This window comes from Acipenser ruthenus, chromosome 14, assembly GCF_902713425.1.
Source record: "Acipenser ruthenus chromosome 14, fAciRut3.2 maternal haplotype, whole genome shotgun sequence".
NCBI classification, from domain to species: domain Eukaryota; kingdom Metazoa; phylum Chordata; class Actinopteri; order Acipenseriformes; family Acipenseridae; genus Acipenser; species Acipenser ruthenus.
Genome location: NC_081202.1, coordinates 12,017,219 through 12,040,556, shown reverse-complemented (window position 1 = coordinate 12,040,556; position 23,338 = coordinate 12,017,219). Strand labels below are relative to the sequence as shown.

The following is a 23,338-nucleotide window of genomic DNA, read 5'->3' as shown; positions in this document are numbered from 1 at the left end:
AATCCCCTCAATATCTCTATATAGGGCTTCTTAAGATTATTATGGAAAAAATTAATTGTGGCTTAGTGTTAGGATCACATGGAAGGAACCTGTAGAGAGAACTCTTCACGTTCTCGCACTCATGGTCACTGGAAAAATGCTGGAATTAAAAGCTTTCGGCTAAATGCCTAGTAATTCAAATTAACTGAGACTGTGTAAAAGCAAGAATATTTGAATGACCTTTCAAATTAATTCAAGCAACCTTGGGCATAATTTTAATATTCTGTTACCTTTAGTTATCTAACATGTTCGTCGTATCTGTGCTGAATGAGGGGAGTTATGATTTTAACCCTTTAAGATACAAGGGACATATGTGTCACACAAATAAAAGTATGCAACTTTCTTATTTTAGCAATGAGATGCATGAATCGGGGTTTAAAATGTACTGACAGGTTGGATCTGCGCATACAAATTGTCAGTTTCCTTGTGCTACTTGAGTCACTCTTAAATGTATTTTAATAAGAAACTGTTTGAACAACCGCTCAGTTCCCTCTGTGCCTTAAGGGGTTAGACATAATGTGGTTTTGTAGTGTAGTTAATAATAATGAACATTATATGAAAGTGGTGATATAACCATTACTCCTGACAGAATAACAGGAAGGCAGCATTTATGAAGTCCTGTATTCCAGCACTATATAAAATGGTCTACGCAGAAACAAAGAAATTCTAGCATCAGCCTACCTCATGTATCTTGGGCTTAGTGAGTCACAGGCAGCAGCATTTAAAACGCTCATAATTCAAACCAGTGCCCGACACCTAAATCACGTACCAGCCACAGTTCTGTCTTCAACATTTCGTTTTTTTTTTTTTCATGTTGAAGACACAATTTTCATCAGGATACATTTGAGGCTCATTCGATTGCCACCAAGCTGTATCCATTATCTATCATTCACCATTTCAAGAGGACACGATTATATCTGTGTCTCCTAGCAACATGATGAGGCTCTGATTTGAATGGTGTAGGTGTGCTGGAGTGTCTCTGACAGAATTCAGATGTTATACCCATCCTGTTTGTCATCTAATAAAGAAAAATGCACACAATAAATACAATTTACATAATGAGTGCTCTCAATGCACTTAGCAATTATTATTTATTTCTTTCTTAGCAGACATCCTTATCCAGGGTGACTTACAATTGTTACAATAATCTTTTACAAGCAATCTATTGTTTGTGTTAAATATATGAAAACGTCTGGCATGTTCTGGTACACTGAGTTTCCATTCAAACTAGGGTCATTAAAGTTTCCAGAAATGTAAACCAAAACTTGAGAATGAATGTAATAAAAAAGTAGCAGAACATTCTTTTCAAGGATTATCACAGTCAATTAAAAAAGGAAGGGAGGTATGTCACAGTTTTTCCTTTGACTTGAAGTCTGAACCTTGTATGAATCCTGTTTGTCTTTGTCAGAAGGAAAATGCACTTTGATAATTTCTGCATGACCATTAATATTATATTTAAAAATATATATTTAAGTCTTTTTTGAAAACTATTCCCACATGAGCAATTTTCCGCTTCTCTTAGAACATATATATGATAGAACTATTACCACCAACCATAGAAGAAGTCCTTCCTCCAACATCACTCTCCAGTCTCTCAATTAAATTATATCAGATATGGCATCACAATACAAAATGCTTACTTTTCGTTTAAAAGGTGGTTGGATTGAAAATTTTGAGCATCCTCTGGGTAAGAAACTGACTAGTTTTCAAAAATGTTCTGCAAAGCAGCTGTGGCAAATTAGGCTGCTAATCACTATTATTAGCATAAGTAGAATGATTTCCTTACATTTGGCAAATAAATTATTGAATTTCAAATGTAATTTAGTTAACAAAACAGATGCAGTATAATACAGGTGTATGTAGTGCAAGAACACTTTGGAACACTGGAACACTTTGCTTTCAAGCCTGCATAAATCAATTTATTTAATATTTTCATTGATTTTACTGCATACAAAACAAACACACAGCCACTACAATGCATCGTCTTGTCTCCAGCACAGAAGGACACACAATGAACTGTGAGTTTAAGAAGCCAGCAGTAAAGCTGGAAGCTTCCTGGGCCCTCCCCTTTCTTCACAGTCAGTGCATGTTACCAGCAGGGAAATGGGAATGGGATTTCAATGATATCAGTTCTATGATTCCCCTTCACCCACCCAAATCCAGTAACTCAATTCTCCAGATACAGGATCCACTGCTCTTTAGATCAATTGAATAGAGGGTACAGTGCAATCCCTCACATGCCTTGAATGACTTTCAAACGTGTTAGTGGGAGTCATTTAGGAAGTATCAGCATGCCTCAGTAAGGGGATTGCAACATGTCTTTTTGATTTGTGGTGTGTAAATCAGGCAAGGCAGGTGTATAATATGATTGACATCCACCTCACTGGCTTTCGTTGTCCACATCCCACTCAGTCAGCCACAGCATTTAAAGCAGCTGGTCAAAACCAAAAAATAAATTGGGTGTTACAGCAATAAAACAAATGTGATGGTAATAAACAGAATGGTTTGAGCATTGTTATGGTATTAAATATCAATTCCACTGCAACCTGTGCACAATGGACATATTTCAAAATGTTTCAATGAAGTCTCCAAGTAGTTACGAAACAAATACATTTTAGCATTGACAAAATCAGAACCCCTATCTAAAATCTAGGTCAACTCTCTTTCTTTGCGTATTGTTTTATTTACTTTGAAGGATACCGTGTTAAATACAATTAGGTTCACTGGGCACTTCATACATAAAGGATATGTTATCACCAATGAATGATTCATGTGCATGTATGTAAAACATTTTGCATACCGCATTTTGTTTAGTTCATTATTTTTGAGGAAATGAAATGTATTGTGGAACCATAAAAAGCTATTGAATCTTACTGAACAAACACGTTTTTGTAAGTGGAATGCTATGATTCTAGTTGTCTTTATTATGTCACAAATTAAGGGTTTTGTTCAATTACTGGGAGAGTGATGCTGAGTGACTGACCCCAACTGTTATTTTATTAAAACAGTTGTTTTACCAGAACAAACCCAAATACAAGAAATATAGGAAAGTTTTAAAATGGTTACGTATTACCATTTTCTTATTCAAGAGGGGTACAAATCAAACTAAACCAAGCAGAGCTGCCTTTATATGCTGCTGGTGCATGTTAGGAAGGCCTTTTGTACTGTCTGGCCTAAAAACAAATATTTATATGATTTCTGTTTAAAATAATTTGTTTTTATTATTAACAAATCCATGTTTAAAGTCTTCTCTTTAGAACACATATTATATTATTTTTGTACAGATTAAACAATCATATAAGTTGTGGCTCTTTAGAAAAGCGATAATGATTGTATCTTTATAATCAGTCATATAGGAACATGTGTGCAACAAACTGTTAGAATGCTAGGAATTATGTTTTTGAGAATGAAGGATCTTCTTTCGGTTGTTTGTGGCCTAAGGTCTACTTAGGAAAAAATCTAAAGCAGAAAGTATAGTCCTTATAAATGTAAAACAAATATTAGAAATCATCTTTGTCATACAGTTTACATATATGTATATAACTTAAAACACATGCAAACAGAAACTCCTCCGTTGCTACAGATTTTGTATTTCGTTTTCAAAACTATACTGGATGCTATCACTGCACCAAAATGTTTTTTGCTGGATTATAGTAAGAATTTGACATTTTGTGTTTGTAAAAACACTAACTTTAGAGATTTGAATAGAACTATTACATTTTTACTGTGGCACAGCGGGAACACAAACATCCTTTGTGAGGCAATTAATTAGTTAATAAAAAGCTAAATTCACTCCATAAGATACTTTAAATTGAAAAATAATTTGCAGCCAATGCAGTTATCTTACGCATCTGTATTTAAACCTGCCACAGAAAAGAAAAAAAAGGTTTTCTGAGGTGGAGCTGAGAGTCCTTACGGCTGAGGTCACTCAGCATGAAATTGGGTTATTTGGAAAAGCCTCAGCCAACATCAGTTATGCTACCAAAGAGGCCATATAGTCGGTGTTACCAGGAGGACAGTCAACCAGGTGATGAAAAGGTGAAATTCAGCTACTAGGTCTAGGATGACCTGTGGAGTGAGATGACAACACCTTACAACTGCATTCTTCCAGCATCCCAAACAAAGTGACCCTAGGATTGAATATGCAGGGTCTTCTTGTCTTGCCCTTCTCCTCCGAACGTGTTCCTGCCTCTCCTCAACAAGAGCCAAGCGTCACCGCATCAGGAAGTGTACCACAGCAGCCATCCTGAGGCCAATGAAAGAAGAAAGATGATAGTATCATGCCCCAAATACTATTACTGTATTACTCCAAAAAGCAATTGTAAAATGGAATGATGCTAGTATGGTAACAGCTTTGTTCACTTTTACCCAGGACCAAAATGTTTTTTTGTTTATCCTATTAAGCTTAGAATGAAACATGACAAATTAAAAACATTCACCCAATGAACTTTTTTTTGTCAAAAAAAATTGACTCATTTAGAAGCAATTTGAACATTTAATCCTTCAACAAATAACACCTGTGTGAGCAAAATATGCCTTGTTATCTAGGGACTCCATCACATCTGCCTCCGGTTGTTAGGCATCTGTGGAGACCATTTTTGCTATTTATTTCCTATCATTGAAGTGACACATGAAATATGATACATGTGCCCTTTCTGTCTGGGCTCTCTTTGTACCCACTATGTAATATTTGTTTTAGAATTAATTGAATGCAGGTCATTTTATAATATATATTTTTTAATGACAAAAGAGGCGTGTCAATGGAATTAGCAGTGTTTTGTTTGTGTGTTTGCAGACAGGGCAGTAAAAAAAACTGTGACAGACTGCAATTGAAATTAATATAATGGTACAGAAAGCCTTCATTCCCTTCTAATGTGTTAAAAGCCTACATTGTAGTAATGTTTGCATTCTGTATAATATACTTTGCAGAGATAACTACCTTGTAGTTGTCTCTGCACAGTACATTAGAGTTATTAGTAGACATTATTGCAAGATTCTTAGTTTTCAAAAAGTTGTTATTGTTGAAGTAAACAATATTCAAATTGAGAGAGAATTTGTAACGCATCATTTTGTTTTTAATGATATTTAATAGACAGAATTGCACTGTTTAATAGTCAAGCAGTCGAACAAAACAAAGCACAGGAAGACAGACTTGAATCACATATAAATATTTCTGGACTACAAAGTAACTCATCACTTTATGTTTTAGTGGAGAAAACATGCTGTGATTTCTATATGTTATTAGAATAATAGTTTCCTTTAATCTTCTTTCAAAGGGCTGTTTTGCTGCATGAGATTGTGGTACTGCAGTGAATTGTTTTCTATTCGAGAAACAACCTAGAGTCTAAACATTGCTATTACCACACACAATTCTGACTGAGAAAAACAACTAGTCTACTAAAAATAATAAATGCACTTAACCACTCTTGTCATGATATTGCTTGTTGTTGTCCTTTCTGTCAATTAAAAAAGGGAATGTTTCCTAAACGAAATAGAAACCAAGACATCATTTTAAGTCTTTGATCTAGAAAGTTGTAGACCACGTTGCGCACACTAAAATGTACTTTACCTATGCCAGGCCATACTGTAATCACATTGATCAGTCAGTCAGACGGCGTCCATAAGAATTGCATGCATACTCATTTCCCAATGTAAGATTTTATTACTTGCATCTCTTTATGCTTGAAGTTTAGTTTGACCAGCCTTGATCTACCATTCCTAATTGCATCATGCATATATACATCTTTTTCAATACACTGAACATAGCTAGAGGGGAAATCTTCTTCTTCTTCACCATTATTTGGCCTACAAATCATAGCACTGCAATTAAGTCTTCCCATTTATACCATTCCCAGAAGATTCAGTCAGACCACTAAACCTTAGCATGTGCTCGATTTTTTTCAATTGTCTTTGCCCAACTTAAATATTCACTAATGATATTTGAGTGTATGCAAATAGCATGTGCAAGTCTTTGCATGGTTTATATTCAAACTGTCTGGACAACTCAATAACTTGTTATTCACTTGTCTGGTATGGAGTATTGGATCAAGAAGGTCATCCATGTTTTGCAGAGACATTCCCAGCCTATGATACAAGTAATAGCATTTAGGGATGCATGTTAATTTCTGTCGAACTGCCTTGTTTTCGTTTCAGAGAAGGAAATGACTAAATTACATTGCTACTGTTAGGTCTCACTCATGCCATTGTAGGATATCTCAAGGTCTAATGAGGCGTCAGAGTTCAAGTGTTTTGTTTTTTTGTGACATACTGGCAGTTTACTCAACTGGCAGTTAATTTGATGTCACAATGCCCCCTTGTGGTGGTAAATGTGTACTCCGTATTAGGCATTATGGAATTGCAGCCTTTTAGATATATATATTTCAGATGTTCATGTTAGTTGCACTTGGATGTGCATTTTAATTTTATGAGGGGGTGAAAATCTAAAGATGTGGTACCCGATATTGAGAATGTGAGTTTTACAAGTTTGTCTGGCTCCGTATAGGTTTGGGTTTGATCTGGCACTGTGGCAGCAGTATCAGAGTTGTTGCATGGGAAAGTCAATAATAAAGTTTCATTAAAATAAATCTTGCTTTTTTCACAACCCCATCTTAGTCTCGCATTGAAAAATACTAGTCTAAATTACTTGGGTCTTTCTATTTGTGTTTGAAAAGTAATGGATTTTACATATAAAACAGAAAAGCTGTAAGCTAAAGAAAGGCAAACACATGTTTGTCAAGTCTGCATACTGGACCACTTCTGAGTGACTGGATCTTGGTGTGTTTTTAAATCCAGGTAAACCTAGCCATCTGTCGTCAAGGAAACCATGATGTAACTACTCTCAGCACATGCATAATTTAACAGCAGACTTCAGCTTCAATGAGAAGGTAAGGTTGATTTTAATAAAAAAAAAAAAAACTTTTTGAATGAATTTTATATACAGTTTAACCTGGTCTTCAAACCCTATTATTTACTATTCAGCAAACCAATAACATGAATATATTGTCTTATATAGTGTATAAACAGTAGAGGGGCCTTAATCACCTCATAAGTGTAAGCATGCCTGTTTTATTTCCCCCCTATAATGTTGCAGTTTCCCCAGCGTACACTGCACTATGCGACTGGGCTTCACCACGGCTTTTACCTTGTATTACTATACAGTACTTATACCATGCAGGCTTTCACTATGCTTAACTCCTGACGTGTAACCTTATGTAAGGGCAGACAGTTTCTCTTTATACATCCAGCACATGCATAAAAAAACTGGTCAATTACCATCATTCCCTTTTTAGGTCAGACTCTTTATGTAAAATGTAAAACAATAATAATAATAATAATAATAATAATAATAATAATAATAATAATAATAATAATAATAATAATAATAATGGACCCTTTGTTTAAACAATTCCTCTGAATTTTTATGTAAGATCTAAAAAAAGTACTTCATTATAATCTGTTAATCTACATTTGTGCATTAACTGACTATTTTACTAGAAAAAAAAAAGAATTAGAAACTACTGTAAATGAACCCTATAACTGGTAATGCACAGCATCTTCTCTTCATTTTACTGATGAGATGCCCACGATCCCAGCCTGCTTAATCCTCCCATGGGGGCTGGCATCAATATGTTTCTATGGCCTTTACTATGGTAGAGTTACAAATGAAATACATCACAGACAAATCAGATTGAGCTGTACCGGATAGTGTTGATATTGTGCACTACATTTAATACAAATGTAAGTGTGACTACACACAGGGACAAATATACAATCTGATTCTGATACTCTCAATACTTGTGCTAAATCATGTCCTTAATTTGATCTCTCATAAAAGACCACGGTTCAACCCTGTTTCTAGTGCAATAAGAAATAGCTGATTGTCAGAAGCTGTGTGTGACCTGATGCAATATTTGATATTACTGTCATACTGTAAACATTTGTTTAAGTATTACTAGTTTCAGTGTAGCACTACAGTTAAAATACAACCAAATCACTGTTATAGTGTTCATTAAGCTCGGAACGTATTTTCCATAAATGTATGTACTATCAAAGTACTGTAACTTTTTATGATGAGAATGTGAGGGTTTGTATCCTCATCTGACTGATGAGTGCTTCCAAACACTTTAGTGCAGCATGCATCTAGGTTATTTTGCAATGTATACGCTTTAGCTTTGAATTCAAAGTCCTGGCCCTGATACACTACATACCAGTTAACTTGTGTTTTAACCAATGACAAAAATGTACCAACGTTTCAGCTTGGACACTGCTTCAGCTTTACCTGCAAGCAACCACCCTGAAGGCAACAGTTCCAGGCTGCTGTTTTAGCATCGCATCAGTGCTGGGGCAAATAGTGAGTCACTAACAGCAAAGCTACGAGGCCCTGGTTAGATCTAATCCATTGTGAATTCTGAATCAAACTGTGCTTTTATTAATTGAATCCTGAGAGGACAAAGCATAATCTTGTGCAAAACAGCAGAGCTCGTAAAGTTCTAGTGGTTAAAGAAAAGGGCTTGTAACCAGAAGGTCCCCAGTTCAAATCCCGGCTCAGCTACTGACTCATTGTGTGACCCTGAGTAAGTCACTTAACCTCCTTGTGCTCTGTCTTTCAGGTGAGATGTAATTGTAAGTGACTCTGCAGCTGATGCATAGTTCACACACCCGAGTCTCTGTAAGTCGCCTCGGATAAAGGCGTCTGCAAAATAAACAAATAATAATAATAGTTATGGTTTGTGTATATCTAGTCATTTTATTATTTATTTATAATAAACTACTTTTTTTTCTAATCGCAAACAGCTTTGGAATCACTAATGGCCAGGCAAGAATGGGAAAAGGAATATCTTATAAAGCTACTGCACAGCATTACCCCCGAGGACCTTCGGTTATCACAAAATACAAAACAAGAACAGAACTGCCTGGAGGTAGGAAACTTGGAATGGGAATGGGGGGAACGTGCAGTGTTCTGTAAACTAGAAAGCCAGGGCTGTGACTGTGCAATGTTCTCGAAACTTTCATTGTGTAGTATGGATCAGTATGTGACAAGATTTCACAACACGCCTTCACCTGACCAAAAAAGTGATTGAGCATTAGATTCTTTCTGATATCTGTTGCTGAACGGAAAACCCATACCTATACACATGCATGATAATTGCTGTTATTTGTTTAATTGGACTTGTTGCTAATTGGATTACATTCATGTCTTTTAGATGGCCTATTGGAATCTGCAGATGTCTTCAGATAAGGGTGTGCCTTGAAGCTGAGAGAAGTTAGGACTGCCCTCGAAGAAACAGCACAGGAAGCAGTGTGGGGAGATTGTGCTGCCTGCGTATTGACTGAGCTAATACAGCAAGAACAGGAGCTCAACAGTACATTATGACGTTGTAGCAAAGGTCTGTAATGCATTCTGTAAAGGTGAGTTTTATAACAGAAGAGGGAGCTCACTAGCTAAAGAGCAAGAGCAAATTGTTGCCACACTGCTGTCGTGCTAGATGGGGAGGCTGATGTCCTTAAAACCACCCTTATAGCACAAGGTAGTAGAATTTACAAAGGCTGTTATCTGTGCGCTCCCCTGCAATTCTCACACATCTGCTGTTTGATTTTAAGTATCACATTTCGAGAAGGTGACATTTTTCTCATACAATTAAATTGGAACTAAACGCTTAATATGTAGAATAAAATGGTAAGCTATGCATTACTGTTGCAACATCATAATCTTAAGACAATTCAAATGTTTATATTTTATTTATTTACATCTGTTTCTCACTAGCATGTGGAAATGTTTTTAGTGCTGAAGAAGTTCCCTATCTAGAAGTATTATGTGCAACAGACTCCAGTAAGGGGCAGAACAGATTAGATGAGGTTTGTGTAGAAGGAGAGGTGGAGATATGAAAAACAAGGCTGGCTTATTGCTCTTGCATGAAGCAAACAAACAAAGGCAACCACAGAAACTGAGGTAATGCAGAATTGCAGTTACAGCCTCTGATAGATGAAATGGTAACATCAAACTCTCTTTTCTACTTTCACCTGAAGAAAAGACCTTTGAGGTCTTGAAGGCTTGTGATTATTATTGTGTGGTTAGTCCAATAAAAGGTCACATATCCATCTAGATACAGCCTTCAAATTTCTGGTTTCAGGGCCACATGGCATCTTTAACTTTTGCATTTTACAAAAAAAAAGTAGTTTTTAAAACAACTCACTAACTCAAGAATATGGCAGAACAAACACTATCCAAAAGCCATTGCCTCTGCCCTTGTTATAGTACGTTGAGACTGTAGCCACATAGAAACATTAAACATTGCATAATTGTGATTTTCTGAGTACAGTATAAGGTTAGGAAAAAAATTATTATGAAAAAGTTATAATTGTATTTTTTATGCTATGGTAACCTTTGCTGGGCTCAATTAAACCCAAAACATATAATGCAACCATTAGCAGAATTTAAAAAGTATTTGAAGAATGTATTTCTCTTACAGAAAGCTACTTTAGAACATGAAACTGAAGACACCAAAGAGAAATGAACTACACACTGAAGAGAAGCAAGAAGAGCCGGCTCCTGAATCTAGGAATTTGAGCGATTTTTATTTTATTAAAGGGGGTATACAAGTGGAAGATGCACAGGAAATGCCAATTAACAAAGCAGGCTCTTTTGAACCAGTAAGACAGAAACTACAAAAGCAACACTGACAGCTCCCACTTTCTTTGCAACTAAATTCTTTACATGAATGTGTTTCGAAACATTAAATCTGCTGTATGTACTTTTAATTATGATTCCTCCTAGGTTGGGACCGGTGGTGTCCAGCGTGAGAGGTCTATAGTCCACATTTCTGAGATGGACAGGGAGGAAACCATGAGAAGCCTGGTGGACTGACAGAGAAAAGCTGAAAGTAAGTGTCAAAGACAGATGCTAAGGGTAGGTAATATTGCTATTTAATTCTGTTTTTACTTGCAATTTAAAGTGAGTAACCCAAATCTGTAAAAACAACTAGCCCTGCTTTGTAAAGATGGTGTTTTTTGTTTCCATAAAATGGCTAGGTGGCTAACCTCTGTAGCCAGTTAGACCAACATTTATAATGTGAATCCAAAATACATTTTAAAAAAAGTACTGTGTCAAAAATTGAGAGCGAAAAGGCTTCCTGCAAGGAACCTGCAACAGAGAGAGATGGGTTAGTCTGGGACACTGAGAGCGTAAAGCAGGCCACGTCCCGAGTGAAGGAAGGACAGCGCCTCACGTGGTGAGGTAGAATAGGCGCATGAGCTGCGAAAGGATAGTGTGGCCAGGGGTCCCCTCCGACTCACTCGGTGAGAACCCCCCTAGTGCGAGGACAAGATAGCGTGGCTGACCTGAGGTCAGGGGAGTGAATCCGCACTTGCCGGGGCAGCAGGTCTGGTTGCTGGGAGAAGTCTGCATTAGAAGTAGATGGTACTGAGTTTCCATCGGAGAAATGAATGAGATATTGTTGAGGAGAATCCGTCAGAGAGGTTTCCTGATCTGAAATGGAGTTGGTTCATGCTGAAAATTAAGAGTTTTAAATTCTGTGCAGAGAACGGGTCACAGCGTATGCAAGAAAGCAAAACACTAGACAGAGAAGGAGTGTGAGATTGGAGTTTAAATAGGTGGTTAATGATGATAGACGTTAATTAATTAAGCTGCCCAGCTACCACCCCCTTAATTTCACCCTAAGGCTAACATTAGCTGACTTAATAATGGGAGACCTCATATAACACCTGACTTGTATTTGGCTTCATTCTCCCAATAGACAATAGAGATACTAAGGTCCCCCTGAATCCTCTTCAGGTCTGAAATGTGTAAAAAGAAAGTCATATATAATTTGTATAATTTAGGAGCAGTTATTTTTGTTAACAATTTTGTTTTGTCTCTCTATAGGAACACAGCTGGTTTTAAGGAGCTTTTGGATCCAGTAGTACACAATAATCTAACTATTCAGGAAGATGTCAAAGAACAGAAAGAAAAAAAATAATTTTGTGTATTTCAAGTGACAACGTAGGCAGGTGCTTTTGTGCTCTGGCTCAAACCTTGGCTTTAGTGATTGATATTTGTTATTCTGTCCTGTTGTAACAGTATACATGACATTTTCAATGACATGCTATTTGCTAGGTATTTCTTTTGCAGGCTGTTCCACACTGGACTGTAACTTGACACACGCTGTTTGGCAATTTGTAAGTCATTTTTAGTAAATGACGTACAGAACTCTTTGACACTATTGATTTGGTATGTTAATTATTAATCATTGCATCATTTGTTTAAACAAGAGAGAGGGGTTTTTCTGCCAACCAAAGAATTTGTGAAAAGACTAAAAAATGTTTTAAAAAATTAAAAAAAAAAAAAAAAAACATGGCGGTTATGACATACCAGAATAGAGTCTATCATAAAGTATTTTGGCCTGAAATAAGTACAGCAACAAATGAATATTTTCTATGTTTAATAGGCCAGCACTGTATAATTTGGTTAAGTTGCAGTTTAGCTACTGTAGTAAGTGGATAAATCTTGGGTTAAGTGCCGGTATTGTGAGAATGAACTACATCAGAGATGTCCAGCATTTCAAGAGCCAACACACACTAAATAAACTGACTAGATTGTAGTAAAGAAAGTGAAACAAAGTCATTACTTAATCATTTTTCTGCGAAACGAAGACCAAAGGCAACCATTTCTTCTTGTATTCTGTTCAAAACTATTAACAGCCTTCAATGGGATACTTCACCTTTTAATCAAAGAGCAATATTTTACAGCTCAATGAGTCATATATGTTTCAAAAGCCACCAGTTTGACGGAAATACATTAATGTTGTGTGTATCATTAGAGGCACAGCTATTAGATTTTTGGCTTATATATACGTTGGCTTATTTTACTGTAACTAATATATAACTGTGTGGTCCAGTGGTTAAAGAAAAGGGCTTGTAACCAGGAGGTCCCCGGTTCAAATCCCACCTCAGCCACTGACTCATTGTGTGACCCTGAGCAAGTCACTTAACCTCCTTGTGCTCCATCTTTCAGGTGAGACGTATTTGTAAGTGACTCTGCAGCTGATGCATAGTTCACACACCCTAGTCTCTGTAAGTTGCCTTGGATAAAGGCGTCTGCTAAATAAACAAATAATACAATAGCCTAACTTCCTGTAACTCTGACTACACTGCTGTGCATACTGTAGGCCTACACCAAGGTTTGTACACGGCAACATGTTCTCTTGTTTGGTTACATGTCAACATGACATGTATGTTATTCAAGGATAAACACAGAAATGAACAGATTTTTCAATTTGCACCATTTTTGTGACAGTAAAATAAAAATTGTAATGCTACAAAACTCGTAACAAAAAACTTAGGTGAAACTAGCAGTTGTATTTTTCTTTTGAAAAAATAATGCACAACATTTTTAAAACAAAAAAAGAGGGTTGTTGGATATGCAGTATTTATTAAATTAAATAATAATGGCTTCATGTAGCAACTATTTACAAAATGTTTGTTTAATGTTAATGCTCTTTAGAATGGTTTGTTAGAACACACTGTTTCTGGTGTTCAACAGTACCTGCAGTGTATCCATCAGGACCATTATTTTATAAATAGTTTGTATTGATCCCTTTTATATACAATTGGTTAACTGCACATAAAACACCCACGACATCTATTTTAAAGTGTACTCCAAAGGTGAAGATTGTGCTACTGGAAATATTGAGGTGAATTGTTTTAACACCATAACAAATACTACTGTAATAACAAAACTAAATGTAATTTAAACCTCAATATATCTGTACAATATCATTTCAATATGGAACCATGTATGTTTTAAATAGAAATTCTCAAATAAATAACAATAAAGTTATACAAAACTGTTGGAAATATTTTGATAAGGACAATATGTGATTGCCTTATTTAATAAAATATTTACTTTGCTTCTGTTGTAAACGTTTATTTTCTGATTTTACAGTATTTAGTAAGGCGCATTAAGTATGACAATATGATTCCAGCACTAGAAGCTGGCTTTCATGTACCACATGAATGGTTTATAAAACATCTGTTCATCTAAAAAGATCCTGAGAAGACCCCACTTTTTCTTAAAAAGGTATCTTGGACAATGCGTGACTTTCCGTGGGGTGGAACATATTTTTTCAATAATAAGGTCAATGTATTCATAATCCTCACATTAATGAAATCCTCAATGAGGTTGGCAGCTTTTCAACGCAGGTATTCACCTCCCAGACTGTTTATAATCCAAATATTGAATAATGTGTAATTTAAACTACAGTCCACAGAGAATGTATAGTGAGGATTGACGATATAGTGTCTTCACTCTCCCTGAATGTCTTTAATCCCTGAATGTCGTTTATAAACACACTTTACAAATCTTACCTTGATCCCAGCCATACGCCCAGTTTGAGGTCAGTGGGTAGGTGTATTTCTCTTCAGGTTTCTTCAGTTTTCTTTTTTGGAGGTATTTGTGCCTGTCCGTCTCATCTTTGGAGAAACCGTGATAAAGCACCTCCTTTCTGTAGATACTGGTCTCATTTCTACAAGCTCGTCAACAGGTTTCATTTTTTTTCCTCCACTAAACGAAGTTTCTCACCCACATAATTTTCTTTTATCTCTTGCTTTTTAATAACAGGAATCGTAGGCAGTATGGTTTTAATGTGGTGGATTCTTCTTGTCGCAGTTTTCGCGTACTTTTTCCCAATGTCTCTATGCCATGCAAGTCTGATCGATTTCCTTTAATTGTGCCTCTTTCCAAAAATCCTGACTTTGGCTGGTCATGCTCACTTCTCGCGCCATATTCTCATTGTTTTATTTTGCTTAACTAAATATAAAACACGGCGAATTAAACGTAAACGTGTGATTGAGGCTGCTAGTCTTCTTGAAAGGTTTTCTTTTCACGTTTTCCCCCGGGAAAAAAATAAGTTTCTCAATCGATGACAATTTCGCCTCCACCCCACAATTTTGTCAGATGCTGCATGCTTTTGCCTGCATGTAGGTTTTAACTTTTCTTTGTAAGTACTTGTTTACGCTTTAAGTAAAGTTGCTTATCAGTACGGAACTTGACATTTGTCACGTACTAATTTGCTTTGGTGACGCTGGGGATGCATGTTGCTATGGCAACAGTATCAGCGCACAAGGCAAGGGATACTGCACTCAAAACTCGAGCATTCAATAGTTACTCCACGTAATATCACACAGATTTAGACATAACCTGACTGGGTGCGATTTGAAGGGGGGGTTGGTGGGGGGAAAACTGCACCATGACATAGTACACCCCCTCTGATCCACGGTCTTTAACTCGCAGACGCATTGCAAAGCATCATCTGATTTATAGTATTAAAAATCCTTTAAAAAAAACTTATTTTGTTCAAAAAAATGTATAACATTATAGACTGTAAGCTTCTCAGGGTATAGTTTACTGCCTTTGAATGATCTTCTGCTACACTTCTTCAATCAGGGTAGCTCATTCTGAGGGGTAGCGCAGTTTTTCATGGGTACCTCGGATTGTCAGAACACTGGCTCAAGGCTCCCCCACAACGCTCCATGGGATGCCCCGTTGTGTTTAAATGAATATGACAACAAATGCATGACATTTTGGGTGTAACATCTTGTGGGATGCCATTTAATAGAAATGATTTTGATATTGTTACTAAAAAGTTCATTATTACAGGAAGGGAGAGAAATATCCAACTTTAACAGAATGGAAACATGTATTACAGCTGGAGAGGCTTTACCAGACAGATAAAGGAAAATTAAATGACTTCCTTTTGTAAATTAATTATAAAATATATATGATAGATATTACTGTCGTAACTTAAAAAAATGTAATATTTGTTATCATAGTATTCCTAATATGTAATAATTATCACTGAGGGTTGTGGGTTTAGATTTATACATGTATGCATGTTAAAGTTATATATTTGAGAGCATGTGTGTATTATAAGATTGATTATAATGATGTACTGTATATCATTTTTAAATAGTTACTCCCCTGAGTTTTGTCTGGTCAGATCGGAAAAAAGTCTTAATGGTGTAGTATTAACAGTATCAGTATTGCTATGTATTCTGTAATATATATAGTATCCCACTGTTGCAAATTGAGTAACTGGACAAAACAGCAGATCTGACACACAAGAATTCACAATTTACCGATATGAATCATGGTCAAAAATAATATTCATAATAATATTACAAAAAACAACAAGATTTCAGTAATTGATAAACTGAAAACTAACTATTTTAATAATCAGCTACAATGTTTCGACTTCCGCCTTCTTCAGATAGCATGGTAGAATTAGCTAGGTTGACTGATGTTTAAGTTTAAAAATGTATGTACCTTTAGAAAAATTATTAGTAATAGTAGTAGTAAGTGTTATTTAAATAAATAAATATATATATATATATATATATATATATATATATATATATATATATATATATATATATATATATGTGTGTGTGTGTGTGTGTGTGTGTGTGTGTGTGTGTGTGTGTGTGTGTGAATGCATCCATAAATATTTTTTTGGTTTCATAACTCTACGAAACCTTGATAATTATTGTTGTCTTTTAATCTGAACCATACAATATTAATGAGCTGCAAACCACCATGTACAAGAAAGACTTCATAACCTTTGAGTTGTTTACCCTGACAGGCCCAACAAATGACGCTGTTCTGTATTGTACAATGCAGCACTCGTCTTTATCACTGAAACCAGCACATAACACTATCCACAACAGCCATTAACATACTTTTCAGATCTATTGCATATAGTGTTTTTTTTTTTTTTTAATACAATAACTAATATATATGGATGTGTTTATTGTGTATATCCATAATTTAAAGTAATTAAGGTGGGCATAAAAACATTATTTTTGTGTTAAGACATATGTTGTTTAATAAAGCTTTTCATTTTTTTTATTGTGTTTCTTTGTAGTGTTTTTTTACCTCATGATTAAGCGTCAACAGTTATAGATGTCCCTTAAGATTGTATTAAACAACATTTTAACACTGCTATTTAACTTTAAATACTGTGCCCCTGTAATAAAAAGATATAATAATATGTTAAAGTAAGTATTAATATACATATATGAGTCCCTTAAGTTTGAGTAATATAGAAAGGTCTGCTACGGCATATGGAAGACAATACACTTTTAAAAATTCAACTTTTAGGTTAATCTTTAGTTCCTCATTTCTTCTTGCCATTTCCATAGGGGTTATGTACAGAGGAGCCAGCAGTCTCATCGCCAGAGCCAGTCTGGAGCATCTGAGCAAGGTTATCTAGGCCACAGGTCGGCAGCAAGCAGAATGGTGTCATATGTCTTTCAGTGATAAAAAAATAAAATGTAAACATAAATACATTATACATACAATTTGAAAAAGGAAAACAGCTGTGTACCAAAAGGAGTAAAATCAAAAAGAAAAAGGTAATCCTATCATGAAAAAAACTGGTATGTGTGATGCGTGATTAAAAAAACAAGTTGAAGACATCTGCGCACACATCATAATCTCCCATATAAAGCTCTAAAGCTGTCACGTGTTCTGACCATGAGTGCCCTGACGATGCACATTATAAGTCAGCTAAATCACAGAGTACTGCCGAGTTTAAGGTGGTGCAAATGTCTCAGAGTGTGACAGACATACAGACAGTTATGTGGACGAACAGGATCAGTGCATAAGGGTCCCTATTTAGTTTGAGAACACTAAACAGCCTGTATATGTATTGAATGGCTAGAGTTAACCGTTAAAATGACAAACAACCGTTTGTCTTTTAGTTTGGTTTTAAAATCCACTGAGGGATATAAAAAACGGAATACTTACATTGTGTCATTTGTGTGGCTTGTGGCATTTACAGTTCCATTTACAGTTCCATTCCCTCTATATATATAAAAAAAAACATTTCCAAATGAAATCTTAATTATTGCTTTTTCAGAACAATTGTGTTTAGCTTGTCCATACTTACATTGTGACGTTTCCTTGGGTTTTGTTTGTTTCTAGGTAAACTTCATTGTCTCTAAAATATAAAATAAATAAACAGAACATTTGCAGTACTTAGTGCCTGGAATATTTATTATAAATAATATATAAATGTAGTTAAAAGCTAACTTAATTGGGCTTACTATGAAAGGGATTAACATTGGGTTTATAGTGGAGAAGCTACCATGTCTTGTAAAAACATGATTTATCTAGGAATTTAAAGAAATCAGTTGTGTTAGAAAGCCTTCATACAGTAAGTCTGTTTTGAAGAATTGAAAACATCTCATGCTCCTTACAGATAATTGTGTATCAGCAGTACCGTTTTTCAGTATTGATCAAACACGCTACATTTTCATGGAGATACATATTCCAATGATAGTTACACAGTAATTTCAGTGACTACTTACCCTGTGGTAAGAACGTTTTCCTGTGTTGTATTAAAAGGCCTAGGGAACACCAAGGCACAGCTGAATAAAAATAAACTGAAAGACAGTACAGCATTCATCCTGGAAGAAGCTGGCAAGGAAAAAAATAATGCTGTTGGTTATGAATCCAGTTTAAACCTGCAAATCCTCAGCTATTCTCCCTATATAGTCCCTCAAAGCATGCACTGTTTACACAGAGCAGGTTATCAGTGCTTCCTGTTGACTGAACATGCGCCACAACTATGATACTGAACTTCTTTTACTGGCAGAACAGCTTTAAAATAAATTAAATCTTGCATCCAATTATTTGCACAACATGTGTGCAGTTTTATCATGCTTATCCGATGGCTATACTGTGCATTTACCATACTTTACCATGGTATGCCATGTTTATTAAAGTCCATTCTTAAAATAAGCATTAAAAACAATTCTGTCTTATCTTTTTTTTTTAATATATAAATATATTTAAACATGATATATTATACAGCCCAAATTCTTGATAATACACAAACAACTTTAGGCTACTACCTGTACTAGAATAGGAATTCATGTTTTGTTTTTTTTTTATGGACTACAAGTCTTCAATATTTTCAATATCTTGGTTTCCAAGGAATAGTTGATAAAAAATGATTCAGATAAGGTTAGGTTTGAGGCTAGGGTTAGTGTTTCTCTTTTTTTTCAGTAAAACATTGTTATAGTCAACTCATTACAGGCATATTTTATCAAATAAATAATTAACCAAAACTCACTCTCTATGTTTATTGTCAATGCACTCAAAGTTTGCCCATGTGCTTGAGATGAAGAATAAATACACTGAACCTGCTGTCACTGGTGGTAAACACTGAACTTTATTCTTAATGCAGCAAGATGGTAGAAGGTCAAACTCTTTTTAAAAGTCTCTCTTTTAAGGAAGTGTCCTATCACGAGGCAATAATTAAAACCTGGTAACAACTTGGCTTTTCCTGAAATGCAGGTTACAGAACCACAGAACTAAGGTGCATGTAGAAGCTCTGAAATTAAATTCTGAATCAATCCTTTTAACATCAGTGCCTCTTGAAATGTTTTCTGCCTATGTCCATATGTACTCTACGTGTTGATTATGTACTTTTAGTCCTGGTATTGGGAGGTTGATAATGTGCTATGCCCTCAATTTACAAAATTTCTTATAGAAACACAAAGCAAATATTTTTGCCAGTGTTATTTTGTAGGGCCCTTTTTTTCTTCTTAAATGTTGCCCCCCTATGGAGCATTTATAACCCAAATCAGCTAGTTTCATAGACCCCGATTATGACTAGTCTTGGACTACATTACCTAAGGTAACATTATTTAGTGCAGACTTAGTGCTAATCAGGGCCTGTAAAACCAGCCAAATATGTGGGATTTCAGTGTAATGTCTCCTGTTAAAATATTTGCAAAAAACGTGAACAGACGTTAGGTTGCATCTGTGTAAACAGGTCACAACCATGCAAATGCAGTAGAGGAACTCTACAGCATTACAAATACTGTGGAGTTATTCATTTACATGCTTACTGTTGTTTGTGAAAAAGTGTCCTTGACTAGAATGAGTTCAGATGTGGCAGTCTGATCTTGTTCCGGAACTTGTTTCAGCTCTGTGTGATTTGCGTTATGCTGTGCCTAAGTCATGACAAATGCATTTTTTATGGTAAAAAGGTAGGACTCAGAAAAAGTGGCATTTCCTAATATTACAAAAACATTACTTAACTTCCACAAATAAAAATCATTAACTTTTTTGCACTGGTACATAGTGATATTATTATGAGAGGGACTATATTATATTATATTGTTGAGAAATTGTGGTATTGTTGTACTGTATAAAATAAATGTTGCTGTTGTGCAAAGCCAGACTGCTGCTCCACACCTAAGAGATATACATTGAAATGTAGCAGTTATCCTTGAAATGCACATATAACACTTTTCTATATATCCCTCATAAACATCATTATATATGTGTGTGTGTGTGTGTGTGTGTGTGTGTGTAAGTCGTGTCAGCCTTCCTGATTCATTTCAATTAGGTTTTCACAGATCTTTAGTAATTTTCATACCCTAGTCATACATTCCTGGGGAGAATGTGATCATTAAGACTAGAGTAAAAAAACACAAATTTTAATATAATGTTATAATACAGATGTGGAACATCACAGAGAATTATTATTAGGAATTATTCTTGTTTTTGTTGTTTTTCGATGAAGAACCAGACATCATTCCCAAAGGTTCTTGGTATTATTGTGTTTATTTATAGTTTTTTAACTGACAATTGATCATTTTCAGATACGTTTGTTTGCTCTAATGTAGACATATGTAAAGCTAAAAAGTTCCCCTTTATCATATGTGTGCACATCTAAAAATGGACAATAACAAAAAAATATATATCACCAGGTACACTGTAACACCCACCATGAACAAGCACTGGCACAGGGCATTAACACACAATATTTTGTTGTAAAAAAGACGCTTAAAGATTTTGTTTCTAGTCATTTATCAACAGACAAAATAACATTTTGTGGAATGGTAACAAGCACACAAACTCAGTTGCAACACAACATACTCAATATGGTTTATTTTTAACATCAATCATTTTTTTTAAAGGAATAAATCATTTGTATTGGGGTCTTCAAAGACAGGCAGCCCTTCATTGAAGTCTGAAAACACAAACAACCTCTGCCATGTAACTGCAAACCCAAAATGTACAGACAAATACAGTGAATGCACTCTAAGATGGTATTTCATTTTGTACAATTTCTTGTTCTGAAGTTTAAAAAAAAAAAGCAAAAACAGTTGATAAGGTTTTACAAATCATTGAGATTTCTACAAAATCTTAAAATTAGTAACAAAAATGCCGGACACGCCAGTTTATTTTACAAACATAATATTATAATCATTTCAATTATTCAAAATAAATCTCGTTAATTTTTTTTATTTTTCATTTATTGGTTATTTCTCAACTTTGTCCGTGAAGAGTCAGACAAATGTTGAAATGATGAAGAAAAGGGTAGTGGCAGATTGAATGATGGCAATTCATGAGTTCCTTCACCAGCCCATTTGCCCATGCTAGAACAGGAACTCTACAGAAATACAATCATTTTCCACCTCATGACTAGACTTCCTCTTATCAGTGATGTTGCTAGCAATTCCATTCTGGGCGCAGCAAACCACTTCAGCGAGTCCTTGTAGCCATGTCTGCTTGCATGTTCTGGCCTGAGGGGTGTCTGTGTTCAGGCATTCTCTGTGGGCTGCCTGTGCTGGGAGAAGGACAATCTAGGGGAGAGGGGGTGACCTGGGCTTAAGACACACTGCAGAGGATTGGATATGGATGAAGCAGAACCTGTTTAAGCTAAAGAACCTCAATTTTTGTGAAAATGGATCACCCGTCTATAGCATGCATTAAGATCTAGACTTTAAAAAATAAAATCACAACATGGGTCTTTGATATAAATTATGCTGAAATGTCAACCTCCACCAAACACCAAATCCCAAGTTAGCCTTATATGGAATGACACCTAAAAGAGAAACAGGCAAATGACTGACACAGCTACTGGTTCTCCTCCTGGTTAGTCCTGCCCAGCCTGCTGCAGTGCTTCCTGTGGGTTTATCGGAAATCCTCAGCAGAGAACATGCCCTTAGCTCTGCGCAGGATGGAGTCTTTGGAGGCATCATAGGGATGCTCCTTGGACGGGATCTCTAGCACAGCTGGGATTGATTGTGTGTGGGCATCAATGGCATGCCGGATCATCTCTGCAATGAACTGATTTATCAGAATGATTCCGATATCATCACGGGCCAGGAAACCCCTAACAAAAAATAAATAAAAAAACACAACAGTCTCAACAAAACAATAACATGAAAATATTTCTAAAACATGTGTCTAATTACCACTGAGAACATTTAGACTTTGATGGCCAATTGTATGCTTCAATTTGCTAACTTACTCTGCTCTCCATTCATTAAACAAAACAATATGATTTTTTTTGTTTTGTTTTTAAGAAAGTAGAGAATCTAGAATAAATTTCAGCCAGTGGTTGCAAAGAGCCTTACTACCTTTCTTATTGGGAGCTATCTGAAAATGCAAGAAAGGACAACCACAAACTAATTAGGACCAGTTCTGGGATTACGGATATCTTGGGTAAATCCAGTCTGAACAAGCAGTGGATCATTGTACCCCCAGGCCAGTTTGTTTACCAAACGTTCCATGATGCACAATTTGTTTCTACTAAAAATACTGGGGTCTTATTAAATCGAGCTAAACAAAAAAAAAAAGAAAAAAGAAAAAAAAAAGAAAGGCGACAGCACAATACAGATACTGGTCAAAAAGGTGCACTTTTTAACATGTTCATTATCCAAGGAATCGTGTATTTCAGCAGATGCACAGTACAGTACAGTTACTCTTACGCTTTATTACCTCAATCCAAATGTGTGTTAATTTTTTTTTTTCATGATTATGATAAAAAAAAAATGTATACTTTCAGAATCAACATGTTACATATGTGTGTTTGCGTGTGTGTACATCGTACTTACTTAAAGGTTTCTTCTATCTCCGTAACGCTGGTATCCTTCTCAATCACCAGAAAATTGGGCTTGCGATTCTTATTCAGCTCCCCGATCCCTCCGAGCAAAAACCCAGTGCAGGTGTCCTCATCCCCGATCACGGCGATCAGTTTACCTCGTCCAGCCATATCGGACAAATACAACAACAACAAGTTGAGCGGCTGCAGGAGACAATCTGGAGTCTTAGTAGTATTTTGTTGTGAAGGTAAATACACTATACACTTGAAATATACTGTCTCAGATGAATGACCCCGATACTTCCTCTTTGACAGTCATGGGACAAGGTAAGCATGCGCCGTAGCGAGATAAACACATCCGCCCCGCAGAGCCGTCATGCACGCTCAGAATCCACCAC

The 23,338-nt window shown here is 35.8% G+C and overlaps 2 protein-coding genes and 1 pseudogene across 2 annotated transcripts; all 3 read right to left on the bottom strand.

Moving 5' to 3' along the window:
* Nucleotides 1-11,142: 11,142 nt before the first annotated feature.
* Nucleotides 11,143-15,142, bottom strand: LOC117419701 (protein ATP6V1FNB-like; annotated as a pseudogene).
* A 1,270-nt stretch (nt 15,143-16,412) lies between these two features.
* On the bottom strand, nt 16,413-18,579 carry zgc:193726 (uncharacterized protein LOC561161 homolog). Its single transcript, XM_034033693.3, has 4 exons — nt 18,403-18,579; nt 17,982-18,032; nt 17,840-17,896; nt 16,413-17,340 (listed from the first exon to the last, which is right to left on the bottom strand). Exons 1-4 carry the CDS (start codon nt 18,498-18,500, stop codon nt 17,208-17,210), a joined length of 339 nt encoding a protein of 112 aa, XP_033889584.1. The 5' UTR covers nt 18,501-18,579; the 3' UTR covers nt 16,413-17,207.
* Nucleotides 18,580-20,900: 2,321 nt separating this feature from the next.
* LOC117419599 (V-type proton ATPase subunit F) lies at nt 20,901-23,338 on the bottom strand. The gene is made up of 2 exons (XM_034032495.3): nt 22,954-23,338; nt 20,901-22,229 (listed from the first exon to the last, which is right to left on the bottom strand). The coding sequence occupies exons 1-2, from the start codon at nt 23,109-23,111 to the stop codon at nt 22,028-22,030; spliced, it is 360 nt and encodes a 119-aa protein (XP_033888386.1). The 5' UTR covers nt 23,112-23,338; the 3' UTR covers nt 20,901-22,027.

What these genes read in the sequence shown, in the direction of transcription:
- zgc:193726 (XM_034033693.3), bottom strand. Translation starts at nt 18,500, where the DNA reads ATGAATGCTGTACTGTCTTTCAGTTTATTTTTATTCAGCTGTGCCTTG. An exon ending in GAAAACGTTCTTACCACAGG is followed by an intron (nt 18,033 to 18,402) that starts GTAAGTAGTCAC and finishes TTTATATTTTAG; the next exon opens with AGACAATGAAGTTTACCTAG. An exon ending in AGCCACACAAATGACACAAT is followed by an intron (nt 17,341 to 17,839) that starts GTAAGTATTCCG and finishes TATCACTGAAAG; the next exon opens with ACATATGACACCATTCTGCT.
- LOC117419599 (XM_034032495.3), bottom strand. Translation starts at nt 23,111, where the DNA reads ATGGCTGGACGAGGTAAACTGATCGCCGTGATCGGGGATGAGGACACC. An exon ending in GAGATAGAAGAAACCTTTAA is followed by an intron (nt 22,230 to 22,953) that starts GTAAGTACGATG and finishes ATTTTTTGTTAG; the next exon opens with GGGTTTCCTGGCCCGTGATG.